Source organism: Macaca fascicularis, chromosome 9 (genome assembly GCF_037993035.2).
Source record: "Macaca fascicularis isolate 582-1 chromosome 9, T2T-MFA8v1.1".
Taxonomy (NCBI): Eukaryota; Metazoa; Chordata; class Mammalia; order Primates; family Cercopithecidae; genus Macaca; species Macaca fascicularis.
Window position 1 is genome coordinate 8,678,116 of NC_088383.1, and position 18,378 is coordinate 8,696,493.

An 18,378-nucleotide genomic window follows, 5' to 3' on the forward strand; every position below is an offset into this window, starting at 1 on the left:
AGTTTTATCATTTATAAGATGGAGATTAAAAGGTCGTTAGGATTAAATGAGCTAATATTTTAAAATACTGAGAATCTAACAGGGAATAAGTGCCATATTCTTGGTTAAATGTCTGCTCTATGTAAAAGTAATCGTCAGCTCCATGTAGCATTTAGCGATGCTCTTCTGTGTCCTGGCACTCTGACTCTCTGAAGATACAGTGATAACAAAACACTTCCTTGCAGGAACTTACAGCCTGGAAGGAACACAAGCAAATGACAGAATGCGGTAAGTTACAACTGGTGAGCCACAGGAGATACACTGAAGCGGCATGAGAAGGCCGTCCAGCCTGGAGGAAGGGAGGTCTAAACAGTCCTCAAGGACCAGTGACCAACAGTAGAAATTAAATTACTAGAGCTAACTGGTGGGGAGGGAAGGCATTTCAGGCCAAGGAAGCAGAAAAAGCAAAGTCCAAAATCTGTTCGAAAGCACATTCTGAAAACTGCTAATACAGAGAACGAGAAAGGCAAGATAAATCTGGAAATGCTGTGTGGTTTAGACATGTAGGAAGGAATCATAGAGTAAGCTTGAAATTTTCCCCCAACTTCTGTCCTCTCCTTTTGCTAAGTAGCATAACTGCAATTACAGTGATAAATGTCCACTGGTAAGGCTTATTACATAATTCAAACTATCTTTTTTTTTTTTTTCTTTTTTTTTTTTTTTTTTGAGATGGGGTCTGGCTCTATCGCCTAGGCTGGAGTGCAATGGCAGGATCTTGGCTCACTGCAAGCTCTGCCTCCTGGGCTCAAGCCATCCTCCCACCTCAGCCTCCCAAGTAACTGGGACTACACCGTGCCTGGCTGATTTTTATATTTTTAGTAGAGACAGGGTTTTGCCATGTTGCCCAGGCTGGTCTCGAGCTCCTGGCCTCAAGTGATCTGCCTGCCTCGGCCTCCTGAAGTGCTGGGATTACAGGCGGGGGCCACTGCTCCTGGCTATCCTATTTTCAGAAAACACGTACACAGTACGTAAAGGGCTAGGTCTGTTAATATTCTAGGATTGAGTTTCCATCATTACAACTGTTGTCTATGTGCCCTTTAGGAAACTCTTTTTCTGTGTGCTTTAATATGGAATAGTTGAAGCTTTCAGAAACTTTATTATCATTATTCAAAACTCTCTAAATGAAGCTTGAGAACTGTGCAGTCACTGAGCTCCTCCTGGCACCAACTGAAGAAAAAGTGCTGCCATTGGCTGAAGTTGGACTCACTGGTCCTCAACTGTAACCTTCGTCAGCCCTGACCGCTGCGCCTCAGTACTCGCCTTTCCCACATTGCTCTTGGTTCTTTTCCTCGTCCCCCAAGACAGAATGATAAGGAGCAGGCCTTTTGGATGAGTCTGAGCTCTGATCTCAGGGAGAAATTTCATTCTACAGATCTCGTGTCCCACTAAGCTCTGTGCAGTCTCACAGCTGCTCTCCATTTCTGCCGCTGCTGTTCTTGAACAGGTTCCTGATTCCTGGCCTCCACTGTTCACCTCTAATTACTCTCTTTAAATAGTGGCTTCACTGAGATATAATCCACGTGCCATGAAATTCACCCTTCTAAACTCTACCACTCAGTGGTTTTTCACATATTCACAGAGTTGTGCTCTAATCCACTCTATACATCATTGTGAGGTGAATTATTCAAAGGCATTATTGAAATATGACTAACTGCTAGGTACTATTTATTAGTGAATGAGATGAACACAGATCCTGCCCCCCCGCCCCCTCAAAGCATACAGCAAAGAATAGAATGATTTTAGTTTTGGACAGCCCTCAAACATTAATTACATTTGAGTTACATATCGGACGTCCAAGCAGACATTAGTCATTAGATGCAGTTAGCTATGGTAGCATGGCACTCAGGAACAATCTGAGATAAAGCGTTTTATTAAGGAGTCATCTTTACACAGCTAATGATGAAACCACTGAGGTGAATCCTATGAAAAGAGAACAAACACTGTGAAAGCAGACAAAGGCTGCCAGGCATGGTGGCTCAGGCCTGTAATCCCAGCACTTTGGGAGGCCGAGGCGGGCAAATCGCTTGAGCCCAGCAGTTTGAGACCAGCCTCGGCAACATAGCAAAACCTGTCTCTATAAAAAAGACAAAAATGAGCCAGGCATGGTGACATGTGCCTGTAGTCCCAACTACTCAGGAGCCTGAGGTAGGAGGATTGCTTGAATCTGGGAGGTCGAGGCTGCAGTGAGCTATGACCGGGCATGATGGCAGCGCCTATAGTCCCAGCTACTTGGGAGGCTGGCAGGAGTATTGCTTGAACCTGGGAGGCAGAGGTTGCAGTGAGCTGAGATCATACCACTTCGTTCCAGCTTGGGTGACAGAGAAAGACTTCATCTCAAATAAATAAATAAATAAATAAATAAATAATAAAAGGAGGCAAAGACATTGCAGGATAAGTCAAATCTTTGATATTGAAGCCAGGTTTCTCACTTTGGGAGAAACAGGATATGCAAATAAGACATGGGAGGAGGAAGGGGATATGTAATTTTAGACTTGAATCAGAGGCATCTGCGTTACTTTGCACTTCAAAAGTACACATATTGCTGGATGCAGTGGCTCACACCTGTAGTCTCAGCACTTTGGGAGGCCAAGGTGGGCGGATCACCTGAGGGTGGGAGTTAGAGACCAGCCTAGCCAACATGGTGAAATCCCATCTCTATTAGAAATACAAAAGATTATCCAGGCGAGGTGGTGCACATCTGTAATCCCAGCTACTCTGCAGGCTGAGAAGGGAGAATTGTTTGAACCTGGGAGGCAGAGGTGGCGGTGAGCTGAGACCGGCCATCGCACTCCAGCCTGGGTGACAGAGGGAGACTCCGTCTCAAAAAAAAGACACATATTTTTTAGTTCTTTCCACTACAAAGGCCCTGAAGCAATGATTTCCCTGTAGTAATGAAGATCAGCTAGCACACATCTTGGTTCTAAATAATATTCCTTTCTAAGAAGAACCAGGGCCGGCACGGTGGCTCACGCCTGTAATCCCAACACTTTGGGAGGGCAAGGCAGGTGGATCACCTGAGGTCGGGAGTTCAAGACCAGCCTGACCAACATGGAGAAACCCCGTCTCTACTAACAATACAAAATTAGCCGGGGTGGTGGCGCATGCCTGTAATCCCAGCTACTTGGGAGGCTGAGGCAGGAGAATCGCTTGAACCCGGGAGGCGGAGGTTGTGGTGAGCCGAGATAGCGCCATTGCACTCCAGCCTGGGCAAAAAAAGAGCAAAACTCTGTCTCAAAAAAAAAAAAAAACAAAAAAAAAAAACAAAAAAAAAAAGAAAAAGAAAAGAACCAGGGCCCCTCAGAGAGATGGCTACTTCCAAGCTTAGAGCAAGGGAAGTACAAAGTGAGTCTGGAAAATCTACTGGCACCAAGTAGCAAGTCCTCCAAGAATGATGGTGACACAGTACAAGAATACAGTGGCCAGCTGGAAAGGGCTCCCACTGGCCAAATATGGGACAATTTAAGCAGCAAGAGAATCACGAAGGTAATGGATCATGACACACCAGCTAAAGAAAAGAATCCGTGCTGGACTCAGTGGCTCACGTCTTTTAATCCCAGCACTTTGGGAGGCCAAGACAGGTGGATCATCTGAGATTGGGAGTTCGAGACCAGCCTGGCCAACATGGTGAAACCCCACCTCTATAAAGATAAAAATTAGCCAGGCGTGGTGGTGCACGCCTATAATCCCAGCTACTTGGGAGGCTGAGGCAGGAGAACTGCTTGAACCCGAGAGGCGGAGGTTGTGGTGAGCCAAGATCTCGCCATTGTACTCCAGCCTGGGCAACAAGAGCAAAGCTCTGTCTCAAAAAAAATAAATAAAATTTAAAGCCATGAAAGGCATTTGGGGACGATGGGAAAATCTGAACATGCACTTTATCTTGTGGGATATTATTGTGTCAATCTTAATTTGCTGAGTGTGATCGTGGTATTATGGGGAGGTGGGAGCTGTGATGCACCATCCCGGTCCCCCTTCAGAAGGACCTTCCACTGGGAATGGCGGAAGCACACAGCCCCCAGCTGCCGACCCTCGTTTGGCCTCAGCTGGAGATCACCTTGCCCTAGGTCACAGCCCTCTCCAGAAGCACCCACATCCAGTGCCTGATCAGCATGAGAGCATAAAGACCCCCGCCTGGCTCAGGACCCTGCAAAGGGCCATTCCAGCCTCACAGCTCTCGGTGGGCTTGACTGAGGCCTTGGTGAGCTGCAGCCCAATGTCTCCCTGTCCCAGTCCTGCTCTCTCCCCTTCCCCTCCCTTCCACCTTTCCTCCTCAACCTCTCCCCTGTCCCTTCCCCTCCCCAAGTCCCTCCCTTCTCAACACTACCCTTCCCTAGTCCTGCTTCCTGCCTGCCCTCCTCCTCTCCTCTCTGCCAGGTGATGACCCCAACAGCCCTCTTCTGAGGTTAATCTTCATCTCAGAGACAACCTCCTGGGGAGTCCAGCTTGGGACATTTGGTGCCGGAGGGGTCTCAGAGAGCAGATGTAAAGATGGGATTTTGGAGCTGGATTCCCTCACTGGCTGGCGGTGAGGACTTCAGCATGGGTGGTGGATGAAGCACAGAGGTGCCACCTGACACAAGGTAGCAGCTCCTGAATGTGCAAGTCTTAAAACTTCCACCAGGGGTGAACAGGGTGGTACAACAGTGGAAGCAAGCTGGGACAACATATGAATATACCAGATATTTGAGAAATTCAGAGCTCATGGGACCCCAAAAATCATAGAAACCAGGTGGCGATACTTAACTGTTTAGCAGTCAGAAGCCAAGTGAATGCAGTTATGCGTGAGAGCAATCAGAGGGGTGTGGGCTCACCTGGCGAGTTACGGGGCTGGTTCACAGAGTAAGGGGTACCTGGGCGAAATGGATGGACGCCGACATGTGGGCTACTCAATCTGGACCATCAGAATAATTCAAGGATGGGTAGTCAGGGGGCTGAGGGCAGATACCCCCATAACCAGTCATGATTCCATGCCCAGTTCCTGTATCCAAGCCAGCTTTCAGACTGAAACCCTATTGACTGAAGAAGAGGCTGAGTCTTCAGGAAGAAGAATGCTGCAGCACCAAACAGTGAAGGTAATGACCCCCCAACTCCTTTTGCAAAAGAACCTACAGCCATTACTCAGGTGACTGTCCACTGGGGAAAGGGAAAACCGACATTTTGAGGAAGCTGAGAATGAAACCAGGAGATGCAGAGTCATCGCAAATCCCTTGTCAGAGTGGGAGCATCTGAGGCCAAGTGGCACCTGGAGTCTTGACCCAGGCTCAGCTCACACTTATATCCACTCAGTGGCCAATTCCCTGAATCCTGAATGTGTCACTGGAACAGACATACTGGGATGTTGGCACAACCCCTCCGCTGGTTCTTTGGCCCGTAGGTAAGAACTCTGGGCGTGGGAAGGCTGAGGAGATGACTCTGAAACTGCCCCTGCAGCTGGAGCGGGGTGGGCAGAAATCATGACCTAAAGGATGCTGAGGCAGTGGGTCACGACATTTTCATTTCATCTGACAGTCTGGCTCCTGCAAATATGAGATGCATCTTGAAGGGTGAGCGTGAACGGTTGTAAACTTAGCTGAGTAGTAACCCTGGTTGCAGTTGCTCTGCCAGATGTGGTGTCTTTGCTAGAACAGATAAACATTGTCTCAAGCATATGGCATGTGGTCATTGGCTGGTGAAAGTTGTCTTTTCCATCCCAAACAGAAAGGATCAGAAATAGTTTCTGTGCACTTGGAACAGACAACAGTATACATTTTGGTCTTGCCCTAGAGCTATGTTAATTCTCTCACCCTGTGTCATCATACGCAGACGGTCCCCAACTTAACGACGGTTTAATTTATGATTTTCAACTTTGCGATGGTGCAAATGCAATATGCATTCAGTAGAAACCACACTTTGAATTTTGATCTTTTCTCAGGCTAGCAATCTGTGGTACCATGCTCTCTCATGATGCTGGACAGAGGCTGTGAGCCACAACTCCTAGTCAGCCATGTGATAATGAGGGTAAACATTCATTGTGATAAGAAATATATTCTGGGTATGGATTTGCCTTTCCTGCTTATCTTGTAGAGTCACTGGGTTTCCCATATCACGCTATGTTAGCCTAAGGGGCGCATTTTACAATAAAGGAGATGTGGGAGTGGGCACAAGACTATGAAACCCACTGGTCATATCACACCCCACACCACTCAGAAGCTGTCAGCCTGGTACAGCAATGGAACAGCCTTTTTTAGGCACAATGAAAGCACCAGCACACAGGCAGTACCTTCTGAGGATGGGCCTGATCCCCTAGGCTGCTGTGCACTCTTTAAGCCAATGACCTTTTTTCTTTTTGTAGAGACAGGGTCTCACTGTCGCCCAGGCTGGAGTGCAGTGGCTCGATCATAGTTCACCATAGCCTCAAACTCCTGGGCTCAAGTTATCTTCTGGCCTCTGCCTCCTGAGTAACTGGGGCTAATTTCTTTAAAAAAAAAAAAAAAATATATATATATATATATATATATACACACACACACATATATGTATATATACACACACACACATATATATACACATAATAATAATTATTATTTTTTGTAGAGATGGGGGTTTCACTATGCTGCTAAGGCTTGTCTTGAACTCCTGGCCTCAAGCCATCTACTTGCCTTGGCCTCCCAAAGTATTGAGATTACAGGCATGAGCCACTGTGCCCCACCAAGTCAATGACTCTTCTGTGATGCTGGGTTCCCAAGAAGCAGATGACACAGGGTGGAGACTGGGGTTTCTCCACTTACATCACTCTCAGGGACCCACCTGGGAAATTGTTCTTCCTGTCCTGCCACTCCGGGTTCTCCAGGTTTACAGATCCCATTTCCAAAAGGGGGAATGCTTTCACCAGAGGCCCTAGCAGGAGTCCCACTGAAACATTAGCTACAGTTGCTGCCTGGGCTCTTCCACTGAGACTGCAGTCAAGAGAGCAGTCATCTTTAGGAGGGGGATGGGCTCCTATTACAGAGTGGGAGGCAAGGTGGAGTGTTTGGTTTCCAGATGGTTCGTTTGGGTGCCTCTTGCCCAATTGTGGGTATTCTCTTCCCCAATTTTGATGGTACAAGGACGAGTTCAGCAGCCACAGTATGAAAAGGGCCTGGAAACCAGGGGCTCAGACCTGCACACGAGGGTCTGCATCATGCCACCAAGTAAGCTACTGAGACCAGAAGTGAGAGAAATGTAGGCCTGAGGAGGAGAATACTGAGTATCAGCTGAGGCCTGGCTGCAGCAGTCGGGGCTCTAATTTGTCTCCTGACCTTCCTCTTTAATGTTTTCCCCAGGGAAAGGGCCCTCTCCAGAATCCTGGAGGAGACGTTCCTCAAACCAAGACATGTCTCTGAGGGTAAAAGAGATGAACTGTAGGCCGGGCGCGGTGGCTCACGCCTGTAATCCCAGCACTTTGGGAGGCCGAGGCGGGCAGATCACGAGGTCAGGAGATCGAGACCATCCTGGCTAACACGGTGAAACCCCGTCTCTACTAAAAAAAAAAATACAAAAAATTAGCCGGGCGTGGTGGCGGGCGCCTGTAGTCCCAGCTACTAGAGAGGCTGAGCCAGGAGAATGGCGTGAACCCGGGAGGCGGAGCTTGCAGTGAGACCGGATCCCACCACCGCACCTCCAGCCTGGGCGGCAGAGCGAGACTCCGTCTCAAAAAAAAAAAAAAAAAAAAGAGATGAAGTGTGATGAATGCTCTAATGCACTGCTCAGAGCCCCTGAGGACTGAAGGACTTCAGCTGTCCTTGGAATTGAATGGACTCAGCTGCAGAGAGTTCCTTTGCCTGAGAGCACACACCCTTTCCCAGGTAGCCCTCATGCAGTGACCTGTTCGTATGGGAATATAAAGGTCCAGCCTTTTTTTTTTTTTTTTTTTTGAGACGGAGTCTCGCTCTGTCGCCCAGGCTGGAGTGCAGTGGCGGGACTGCACTTGCTCACTGCAAGCTCCACCTCCCAGGTTCACGACATTCTCCTGCCTCAGCCTCCCAAGTAGCTGGGACTATGGGCGCCCGCCACCACGCCCGGCTAGTGTTTTGTATTTTTAGTAGGGACGGGGTTTCATCATGTTAGCCAGGATGGGCTCGATCTCCTGACCTTGCGATCCGTGTTAGTCAGGATGGTCTCGATCTCCTGACCTTGTGATTCGCCTGCCTCGGCCTCCCAAACTGCTGGGGTTACAGGCGTGAGCCACTGCGCCCAGCCAAAGTCCAGCCTTCTTGTTTGGATTCAGGGAAGCTCTGAAGGGCCACTCCAGCTTCTGCACACTATGGCATTGGCTTGGCTGAGGCTTTCTTGCCAAGGCATTCACTGCACCCTGGCTTTCATTCCTTCCCCCAAGTCCCAGGAGGATTCCTCAATGAACTTTCTGCAGGCTCATCTCTATTTCAGAGTTGACTTCCTGAGGAACAAAGCCTGTGACATGTGAACTTGTATATAGTTATGTGGGGGAATGTTCTTGTTTTGGGCTGATACATGTTGAGGTGTGGTGGGGTTAAGTGTCATGAAGTTTGCAGCTTATTTTCAAACTGCTGGAAAAAAATAGCTGTGTGCATATATAAATACAAAAGACATAGTAAATTGGCAAAATGTTAACAATTGGTGAATCTAGATGAAGTGTATACTTGAGTCTATGATTTTGTTTCACCTTTTTCTGTAGGTTTGAAATTTTCCGAAATAAAATCCCCTCCCTTATACACAGAAAGGCAAATGAAGAGGAACACTCAGGGTGGTGGTGGTAGCCGGGCAGACTTGTGAAATCCAAGGCCAAGAGAGTTTCAATGTTACAGAAGCATTCAACATTATCAAATAGCTACAAAATAATCAAGTAAGGCTAGGACTGAAAAATGTCTCATAAATTTAGCAACACAATGTTCCTGATAACTTGGGGACAGAGTGTCCATGGAGTAAATACAGGCACCTTGCCCTCTAGTACCTTGCTTTTCTGCAGATCACCATTTAGCTGAAGAACCATAATTTCAGTTCTATTATTGAGTTTTCCAGACTTTCAAAAATGTGAATATCATGTTCAAAGTTCTGGAATAGTCCCTGTAGGAGGAATACAGAGCCACTCATAAACTCGGAATTTATTGAAGGAGCACATAAACTCTTATACTAAATAACTGTGATAGGTACAGAAGGGCATATTTAAGAAACCGCATAGTTCAGCCACTGCAATTGGGCGACCTGCAGGCTGAATCTAGACTAATCGTGGGATGAGTTTGGCTTTTGAGATGTGTTCCCAACTTTTGTATTTAAAAATCAAGATATTTATCCCTAAATCCCGATTTCTGGCAATACTTGGCTGGAGCTGGGAGAAGGCTCTGGGGTAGGCAACCGTTCCCAGGGCACTCGGCCTGCGACACCGGTTTAAGGCTCCGGTTTGGCCTCTGTAGGCAGTAGAGGTCCCCAACCCCCCACAGGTCACAGCCGCGATGCGCAAATCGCACACTACAGCCCACAGGCAGCTCACCTGATTTGTAAAAAAAAAAAAAAAAAAAAAAAAGAAAAGAAAAAGAAAAAAAAAAGTTTTATTGGAACCAGGGCTGGGATTAGAATGACATGAGTGAGTCAGGAGTTTATGGCATGGATTTGGATTTTTTCTCGATCTTGATGACTGAGTTTTTTGGGGCCCCCATTAATTTGGCACAGAGGCCTCTTCCTAGTCCCCGCCCTATTGCGAAGGGCTTTGAAGGGCATGCGGAACAGCTTGGACTTTATTTATTCTTTACAGTGGCAAGCAGCTTAATACACAGATTTTTAGCATAGGCAAGACCAGCGCAGGTCTGCGTTCGGCGAGCACCGTAAGTTCCCACGCCCGGAACTTCTCTCTAGCACATAACCCTCTCATATGACTAACGTTATTAATGCTAACTCTCTAACCTGTCAATGTCGTATCCCAGATCCCTCGTTTGCCTCTAAAACACTGACGTTTTCGTCCCCGCTCTCCTCGAGGTGAGCGCCCCAGCACCTGCCTCCCCGGGCGCCTCCTCCACCTGCGCGCCGCACGCCCGCTTCCGGCCGGCTTCCAGGCCTCAGAGGCGATCCCGAGGCTTCGCTCCGCTCCGAAGGGGCGGGGCTTTCTCATCGGCGCGCTCAGCATTCGGCTCATGCTGCCTCGCTCCGGCGGCCGTCCAGCGGGAGGCGGAGCGAGTCCAAAATGGCGGCTCTCAGGCTGGCGCGTTCCGTGCTGCTGGGGCTTTGAGGTGGTCGCCGGGGGTCCGGGGGACCATTTCCCCGCCGCGGAAGCCCTAGAGGATGAATTGGGGGCCCTGCTAAGGTCTGGCGGCGGGGCTGGAGAGCAGTGGCAGCAAGGGCTGCGGTGGCGTCCACGCAGCGGGATGTGCGAGAGTTACTCCAGGTCGTTGTTGAGGGTCTCGGTGGCGCAGATCTGCCAGGCGCTGGGCTGGGACTCGGTGCAGCTCAGCGCCTGCCACCTCCTCACGGACGTGCTGCAGCGCTATCTGCAGCAACTGGGCCGGGGCTGCCATCGGTACTCTGAGCTCTGTGAGTACCGGGCTGGGTGCGGGAGGGCTGCCCCGGCAAGTCAAGGGTGACACCTCCGCTCTCCCTGTCCCTCCGCGTCCCCGGGGTGTGCATCCCGCACCCTGCCTCGAGATCTGCTGTCTCCTCGGCCTCCCGCGTCCCTGGGCTTCCACTGCCCCTGCAAACTCTAGTCATCCTTCGGGTGCCTCTTCCTCATCCGCTAACTTCCCGCCACCAGCCTGGGAGCCGGGTCTTCGCTCCCAGCTCCACACCCTCCTACCGCTCCTCCGCCCTGAAATGTGCCTGAATCTCTCTCATTGTCTCCTGTTTGCTGCGGGTAGATCCACCCCCAGCGTGCCCTACACCCTCTTTTACCTCGGTCCTTTTTCTCCCTTGCCCGCAAACTACTACAACTAGTTGTCACAGGCGCTCCGTCTACCGGCCGTTTCTTACAAGACTGGCCATTCCTGAGCTCCTAACTACATAGACTCGTTGACAGCTCTGCTCCGTTAGGGACATTGCCTCGTCTTTCTGTGTCTGTTCGTTTCGTGAACGACATCTCCATTTACTGTTTTCCCAAGGCTGACTTTGTCAGTTTCGCTGATGAGATGTACTTTCACTTACGTCTCGGTTACTAGTGAGATGTCAGTTGTTATCGAAGTAGGATAGAGGGACCGTGGGCAGTTGACAAGATTCTCCAGGTAATCTGGGCTACAGTACTTACGGGTTTTAAGTGAATGTCTGGTAATATCTATAGCTAGTGGTATTTAATAATTTAATGGAAGGAATGGAATATTTTAATAGAAGCTCCACATTATCTTGTTGATGTGAAGCATTGCATGTGTGTTTGTTGAGGAGAGGAAACTACCACTCATCTTAGGTTCAAGTCATGATATTTAAGGTGATAAGCTGGAGAACTGAATGAAGTATCTCATAGGATATTTTGTTTTGTTAAAGTGGTTCCTATACTGAAAAATTGAGACTCATAGACACGCTGTATTTCTCAGGCCCCGAATTTCGTTCCCTCTTCCACAGGGCGCCAAACTAATCTGTCCATAACACAAATCTGATCCTGTCCTTATTCTTAAAAATATTTTAACTGTACTTCGTTGGTTACAGGCTAAAAATCTAAACTCTTAGCAGTACACAGTTCCCTTTGTGACCTTGCATTTTGCTTATCTTTTGCCAGCCTACCTAATCTGCGACCACGCTGAGCTACCTGCCTTTTCCAAAATGTTTTAAGCTGTCCATTCTTACATACGTGCTGTTTGTTACCGAGACTGTCCTTTGCCCCTGGCCCACCGGTAGTACTACTTTTATTTTGAGATGCACTTATCACTTGCTCTAGGGAACTCATGTTATCTGCTTTCATAATTCTGTGCATATTTCTTTTATATTATTTGTCATCTTGTTTTGTAATCACCTGTGTATGTCTCTTTCCCCTCTCCAGGAGAAAAAATTGATTATATTTGTATTCTGTAACCTATAGGGCCATTATGTAATAGGCACCTGAGAAATATTTGTTGAATAAATGAATGAACTGATAAACCACTACCCTAAAAGCCACTTATTGACTTTACATATTGAGTTCCAAAAATGTGTATGTTTTGAATGCTTGATTTCACTGATGCTTCTATTATTCTTCTTCTTTTGAGACAGGGTCTCACTCTGTTGCCCAGTGTGGAGTGCAGTGGTGCGATCTTAGCTCTCTATAGCCTCGAACTTAAGGGCTCAAGTGATCCTCCTGCCTCAGCCTTCCAAGTAGCTGGGACTACAGGGATACGCCACCATGCCTAGCTAATTTTTTTATTTTTTTGTAGAGATGTGGTCTGGTTATATTGCTCAGGCTGCTGTCAAACTCCTGGGCTCAGGTGATCCTCCTGCCTCAGTATTTCAAAGTGCTGGGATTACAGGCATGAGCCACCATGCCCAGCTCACTGATTCATCTGGATGTGGAACCACAAAGTAATATGCATGTGTTTTTATCTTGAAAGTGCATCACCAGTTGACTACTCTTCTGGCTTTTGTTTCTTTTTCCTCTGGCTTGCTCTGCAGTGGTTCTTGAGTATACTGTTACTGATAGGCTAGGCTAGGCTAGGCTAGGCATAGTCCAGAGTATGTTTGCTACCATGTATCTTTAGCTATTCAAAATGTCTCCTGAATACTAGTTACCTTTCCTGCCTTTTATACAAAACAGAAGGGAGCTGGCACTCCATGTGACTAGGTATTCCAAAGTCACCCAGGGGTCATTGCAGCTCTTCAGTGTAAACCTTCTTCCTAATTACCTAATTTCCATAGCCAGTTTCTTGGTTTCAGTGAGAATGAGATTGTCAGGTTCATTATGTCCCATTGTGATTTGATGACTTTTTTTTTTAACACTAATTTTGGTATACTTATTAGATATTTTTAGATTCTTTTTTCTATACCAGTCTTATTCTAAAATCGAATTCTGTAACTCCAAGTTACCACTACAGAATCTTGTATTCCACTCCTTTAAATCCTTTCTGTTGTTTTAACAAACACTTATTGAGCACCACTTATGAACCAATCCCTGTACTAGACATTGGAGACATAAAATTACTAAGATACAATCCCTGCCCATAAGGTGTGTTCAAGAGTGCCAGAATGTCAGCAAAAACAAACTGATGGTGTTTGTTTCTTCTAAAATAAATGTTCTCAAAGCAAGTATTAGAAGTTACCATTAATTCAAATAATGAACAAATAATGAACTTCAGAATTGCCTTAGGGTGACAATTTCTCCAAGCATTCAAGGGCAGATGTCTCTATCTGTGTCACATTATATATTAAATGTGTTGGCATGCGCTGAAAGCAGGTGCTAAATCTTTCAGACTGACTCTTCAACACTAGTACTATAATATTTTTTGTATGGTACAGGGAGTAAATGTAAAAGGAGTAAGAGGAGAGATGGTTGTAGGCTATGGATTCTGGGGTAGGATAACTTCACAGAAAAGATAAGATTTGAGTTGAGCTATGAAGTATGGTTGTATAAAGGTATAGAGTATTCCGGGTTAGAGAATCACATAAACTAAGCTGTCCAGGTGAGATTAAGCATAATAAAAGTACCAGTAAGGTGTTCAGCTCCCTATGCAGCTAGTTCATTCCAAGGGTGTCTGAGGAAAATGTTCAACACAGTGAAATCAGGTTATGGAGGGACTTAAAAACTAGACAAAAGAATTAAAACATGTAGTAGAAAACATTGCATACTTCTAAGTAGGGGGACAATATGATTAAAGTGGTATTTTAAGAAAATTGTACTGACAGTGATGTGCACAAGACATTGAAGTGGGCAGAACTTGAGACTATACTGAGACAGGGAAGAATAGAGAGAATAGAGAGAATAGGAAGAATAGAGAGTAAGAATAGAGAGAAAGGAAAAAAATCTGAAATCATGGTTAAAAAAAAAAAAAAAAGGTGCCCGGGGATGGGGAGGGGGACAGGGTTAGAAACAGTTCCAGGTTTTGGTTTGAGGCTGCAAAGCATATGGAGGAATTTAAGATGATTATATTTTTTAGACTGAGAGAGTAATAATAGCTTTAATAGGAATAGAAGAGTTGAAATGCCTGTTTACGTTCAGTAAGAAGAGTATTCGTTTTATTTGTTTTCTCTTTTTTATACATCATTAGAAGTATACATTAGAAGTAACCCATGCTTATAGAAAAAAAAAATCAAAGACTGCAGAAGTATGTAGAGTTAAAAGTCAGTCTCCTGCTTCCACCACAGCCCTCCCCTCTACTGCAGCTTCCATCCCCTTCAACTGTTAACCATTGGCTGAATATCCTTCTAGACGTTTCTGTATGCATTACCACACATGCGTCCAATTCTTTTTTTTTTTTTTTTTTTTTTTTTTTTGAGACGGAGTCTCTCGCTCTGTAGCCCAGGCTGGAGTGCAGTGGCCGGATCTCAGCTCACTGCAAGCTCCGCCTCCCGGGTTCACGCCATTCTCCGGCCTCAGCCTCCAGAGTAGCTGGGACTACAGGCGCCCGCCACCTCGCCCGGCTAGTTTTTTGTATTTCTTTAGTAGAGACGGGGTTTCACCGTGTTCGCCAGGATGGTCTCGATCTCCTGACCTTGTGATCCGCCCGTCTCGGCCTCCCAAAGTGCTGGGATTACAGGCTTGAGCCACCGCGCCCGGCCTAACATGCGTCCAATTCTAGCAAGATTTGGATTCTTGTTCATTTTACAGGGTGATTTAATTTCAGACATACTGAGTTTGAAGTGATCAAATTTCAAGATTTCAGTTAAAAAGTCAGGATTTCAGTTAAATCCTTTAGGCTATTGAAAATCGGAAACTGGAATTTTCATAGACATTTTTAAAGATGTAGAGACCTTAAGCTCTGCTAAGGATAGGCATAAGAAAAACTTGCTTTTGTAAAGAAAAAAACTCACTATATCTAACTTTTTATCTTTTTATCTCTGTTTTATGTTGTGTTTTCTAATTACATTTGAAATTTTATAGGTAAATTACCTTTATGACTGGGCATGGTGGTGGTGCACTGGTAGTCCCAGCTACTCGGAAGGCTAAGGTGGGAGGACGGCTTGAGCCTGGGAAGTTAAGGTTGTAGTGAGCCATGATTGCCCTACTGCACTCCAGCCTGGGCAGCAGAGTGAGACCCTGTCTCAAAAAACAAACAAAAACCAAACTTTTATGATCTGAGCCTTCTTTGTAAATATTCTTAGATTTTAAAAATTCACTTAATGGTATAATTCATTCAGTAGGTATTTATTGAGTGCCAGCTATTGTTATTGAGTTCCAGCCACTGTTTAAAATTCCGCAGATGCATCAGGGAACAACAGAGGAAATGTAACAAACATTGATTTTGTCAGCACAGCACACTACTTATTTGATGATTTAAAAAAAAAAGGCCAGGCACATTGGCTCATTCCTGTTATCCCACCACTTTGCGAGGCAGAAGCAGGAGGATTGCTTGAGGCCAGGAGTTCAAAACCAGCCTGAGCAACATAGCAAGAACTCATCTCTACAAAAAAAAAAATAATAATAATAATAATAATAACTAGCAAGGCATGGTGGCATGTGCTTATAGTCCCAGCTACTCGGGAGACTGAGAGGGGAAGATTGCTTGAGCCTAGGAGTTTGAGGCAGCAAGGAGCTGTGATCATACTACGGCACTCCAGCCTGGGCAACAAGCAAGATGCCATCTCCTTTTTTTTTTTCCCCCCTGAAACGGAATCTTGCTCTGTTGCCCAGGCTAGAGTGTAGTGCCGTGATCTCGGCTCACTGCAACCTCCGCCTACCAGGTTCGAGCAGTTCTCCTGCCTCAGCCCCCTGAGTAGCTGGGATTACAGGCGTGCGCCACCATGCCCGGCTAATTTTTTTATTTTTAGTAGAGACAGTTTCACCATGTTGGCCAGGCTGGTCTCGAACTCCTGACCTTGTGATCTGCCCGCCTCAGCCTCTCAGTGCTGGGATTACAGGTGTGAGCCACCGCGCCCAGCCAAGATGCCATCTAAAAAAAAAAGACAAAACACTATTATTATTATTTCTGGGGCATTTTCTGTGTGTCAGGCACTGTTGCAGATGCTTTTGATCATCTGTAAACTACTTTGAAATTTGTTCTATAATATATAAGCTGATCATGAGTGTGATTTTTCTGTGGTGTTCTGGCTAGTTGTCTGATCATATTTAAGCTTGACCTTAATAATCAGCTTAAACATGATTCTGTGATGTTCTATTTAAAATATTAAATTCTTTCCAATAACTAGGTTAAAATGTTTGATTCTGAGCTGCATATTTACTTACTACCTTTTTTAATATTTAAAAATATATTCACGGGATTTCTTCAAATAATTTGATTTGCTTTTGGCTTTGTTTCAGATGGCCGAACAGACCCAGTTTTGGATGATGTTGGTGAAGCTTTCCAGCTGATGGGGGTTAGTCTACATGAACTAGAAGACTATATTCACAACATTGAACCTGTCACCTTCCCACACCAAATTCCGTCATTTCCCGTTAGCAAGAACAATGTACTTCAGTTTCCTCAACCTGGAAGTAAAGATGCAGAGGAAAGAAAAGAATACATTCCTGATTACCTGCCACCCATTGTGTCTTCTCAAGAAGGTTTGTGAGTGTTTCTTCTTCATTTGTTAGGGACTATTTTAATGGATTTTTGATCCTCTTAGCTTTCCATGCTATGCCAACTTTATACATTCTGGAAACACAATAGAAACATGTACTGTTATTTACAAATTATTCGGACCCTTAAACCAACAAACTTGCAACTGACATTATCAGGCCAAGCCATGGTGTAATCAAGGTTATGTCTGAAGCATTTATCTCCTTTGTAAAGTTCGAGTAGAGGAAAACGGTGAAGCCAAAGAGAAGCCTTTCAACAGCCCTATTATATGAGAATGGGGTATTAAGTAAACTAGAAAACCTTTAAAACAAAAAGAAAAATTGGGGTAGCTCTTTCCTCCTCGCTTACTATTCAGGCCATGAGTTGAATGCCATAGCTTTATACTGGCAACAGTGAGTGAATCGTGAGTATTCACTGATATTGTATAGACTTACTTCTGTTTTTTATGATGAGTAGAAATGTTTATTGTTTGATCATAATAGAACTTTTGATTATAAAATGATAGCTAATCAGATACAGTGGTCAGTCCCATTGCAGAGTTCCCTTTTTTCCTGTATAATTTTAGATGTTGATCACTAAGTTCACTAAGATTCTGAAAAGAGATTTAAGTAATTTGTGGTCTCTAATACAACTGCGCAGTATTTTTTCTTAAAAGACTTGGAAAAGTTGCAATTAAGTTCTTTCATTTTGTAACAAATTCTAAAACCTGTATACTTCAGGACAATGCAAATGATGCCAGCAATTACTTTTACTTACGATTTTCTATTGTAAAATACACATCACATAAATGGACCGTTGTCACCATTTGTAGGTGTACAGTTCTGTGGCATTAAGTATACATTGTTATTCAACCATCATCCCCCTCCTTCTCCAGAATTTTTTACCCTCCCAAATTGAAACACTGTTCCCATTAAAGGTATCTCCCCATTCTCCACCACTTCCAGCCCCTGCCAACCATTCCTTTTTTTTTTTGTCTCTATGAGTTTGTCTATTCTAGGTACCTTTTATAAGTGGAATTGTACAGTATTTGTCTTTTTATGGCTGTCTTATTTCACTTAGTATGATGTCTTCAGGGTTCATTCATGTTGTAGCCTGTGTCAGGATTTCGTTGTGTGTGTGTGTTTTTAAGGCAGAATAATACATTATATATACGTTCCACATTTGTTTATCCATTCACTCACTGATGGACATTTGGGTTGTTTCAACCTTTTGGCTCTAGTGATTAATGCTGCTGTGAACATTGGTGTGCAAATATCTGTTCCAGTTCTTGCTTTCAAGTTTTTTGGGGGTCTGTACCCCGAGGTAGAATTGCTGGATCATATAGTAATTGTCTACTTAATTTTTGAGGAAGCACCGCACTGTTTTCCACAGTGGCTGCACCATCCTCACCTTCCTATCAGTGGTGCTCAAGGGTTCCAGTTTCTTGCAATTCATTTCTTATAATCGGTTCTACTTTAATAGCTTTTTGAAGCGTTACCTATTTGTCTCAGGAACTATGTTTAAATTTGGCATAAGTTGTTTTACTGTCTGTGTGTCAGGGTTGCCTCATCTGAAGGATGGACGGATACTGGACCTAAGTGGTAGGGACTTGTGCATTGGTGTCTCATCATTTCGGCACTCTGGATCTTAGCTGCAGTGGGTTCTACTGAATGATACTAACACACTGACAGCCCAGAACCAAAGCTAGGACTTTGATCATAATCTACACTTAACTGCTTGGTCGTTTTTGTCA

The 18,378-nt window shown here is 45.3% G+C and overlaps 1 protein-coding gene across 2 annotated transcripts in view; it reads left to right on the forward strand.

Moving 5' to 3' along the window:
• Nucleotides 1-10,183: 10,183 nt before the first annotated feature.
• TAF3 (TATA-box binding protein associated factor 3) overlaps nucleotides 10,184-18,378 on the forward strand; it is a 202,145-nt gene continuing 193,950 nt past the window's right edge. For both annotated transcript variants that reach the window (XM_005564599.4, XM_065520272.2), the window contains exons 1-2: nucleotides 10,184-10,554; nucleotides 16,388-16,630. In XM_005564599.4, coding sequence (XP_005564656.3) covers nucleotides 10,389-10,554; nucleotides 16,388-16,630 — 409 coding nt within the window. In that variant the 5' untranslated portion in view covers nucleotides 10,184-10,388. The remainder of the gene's footprint in view (nucleotides 10,555-16,387; nucleotides 16,631-18,378) is intronic.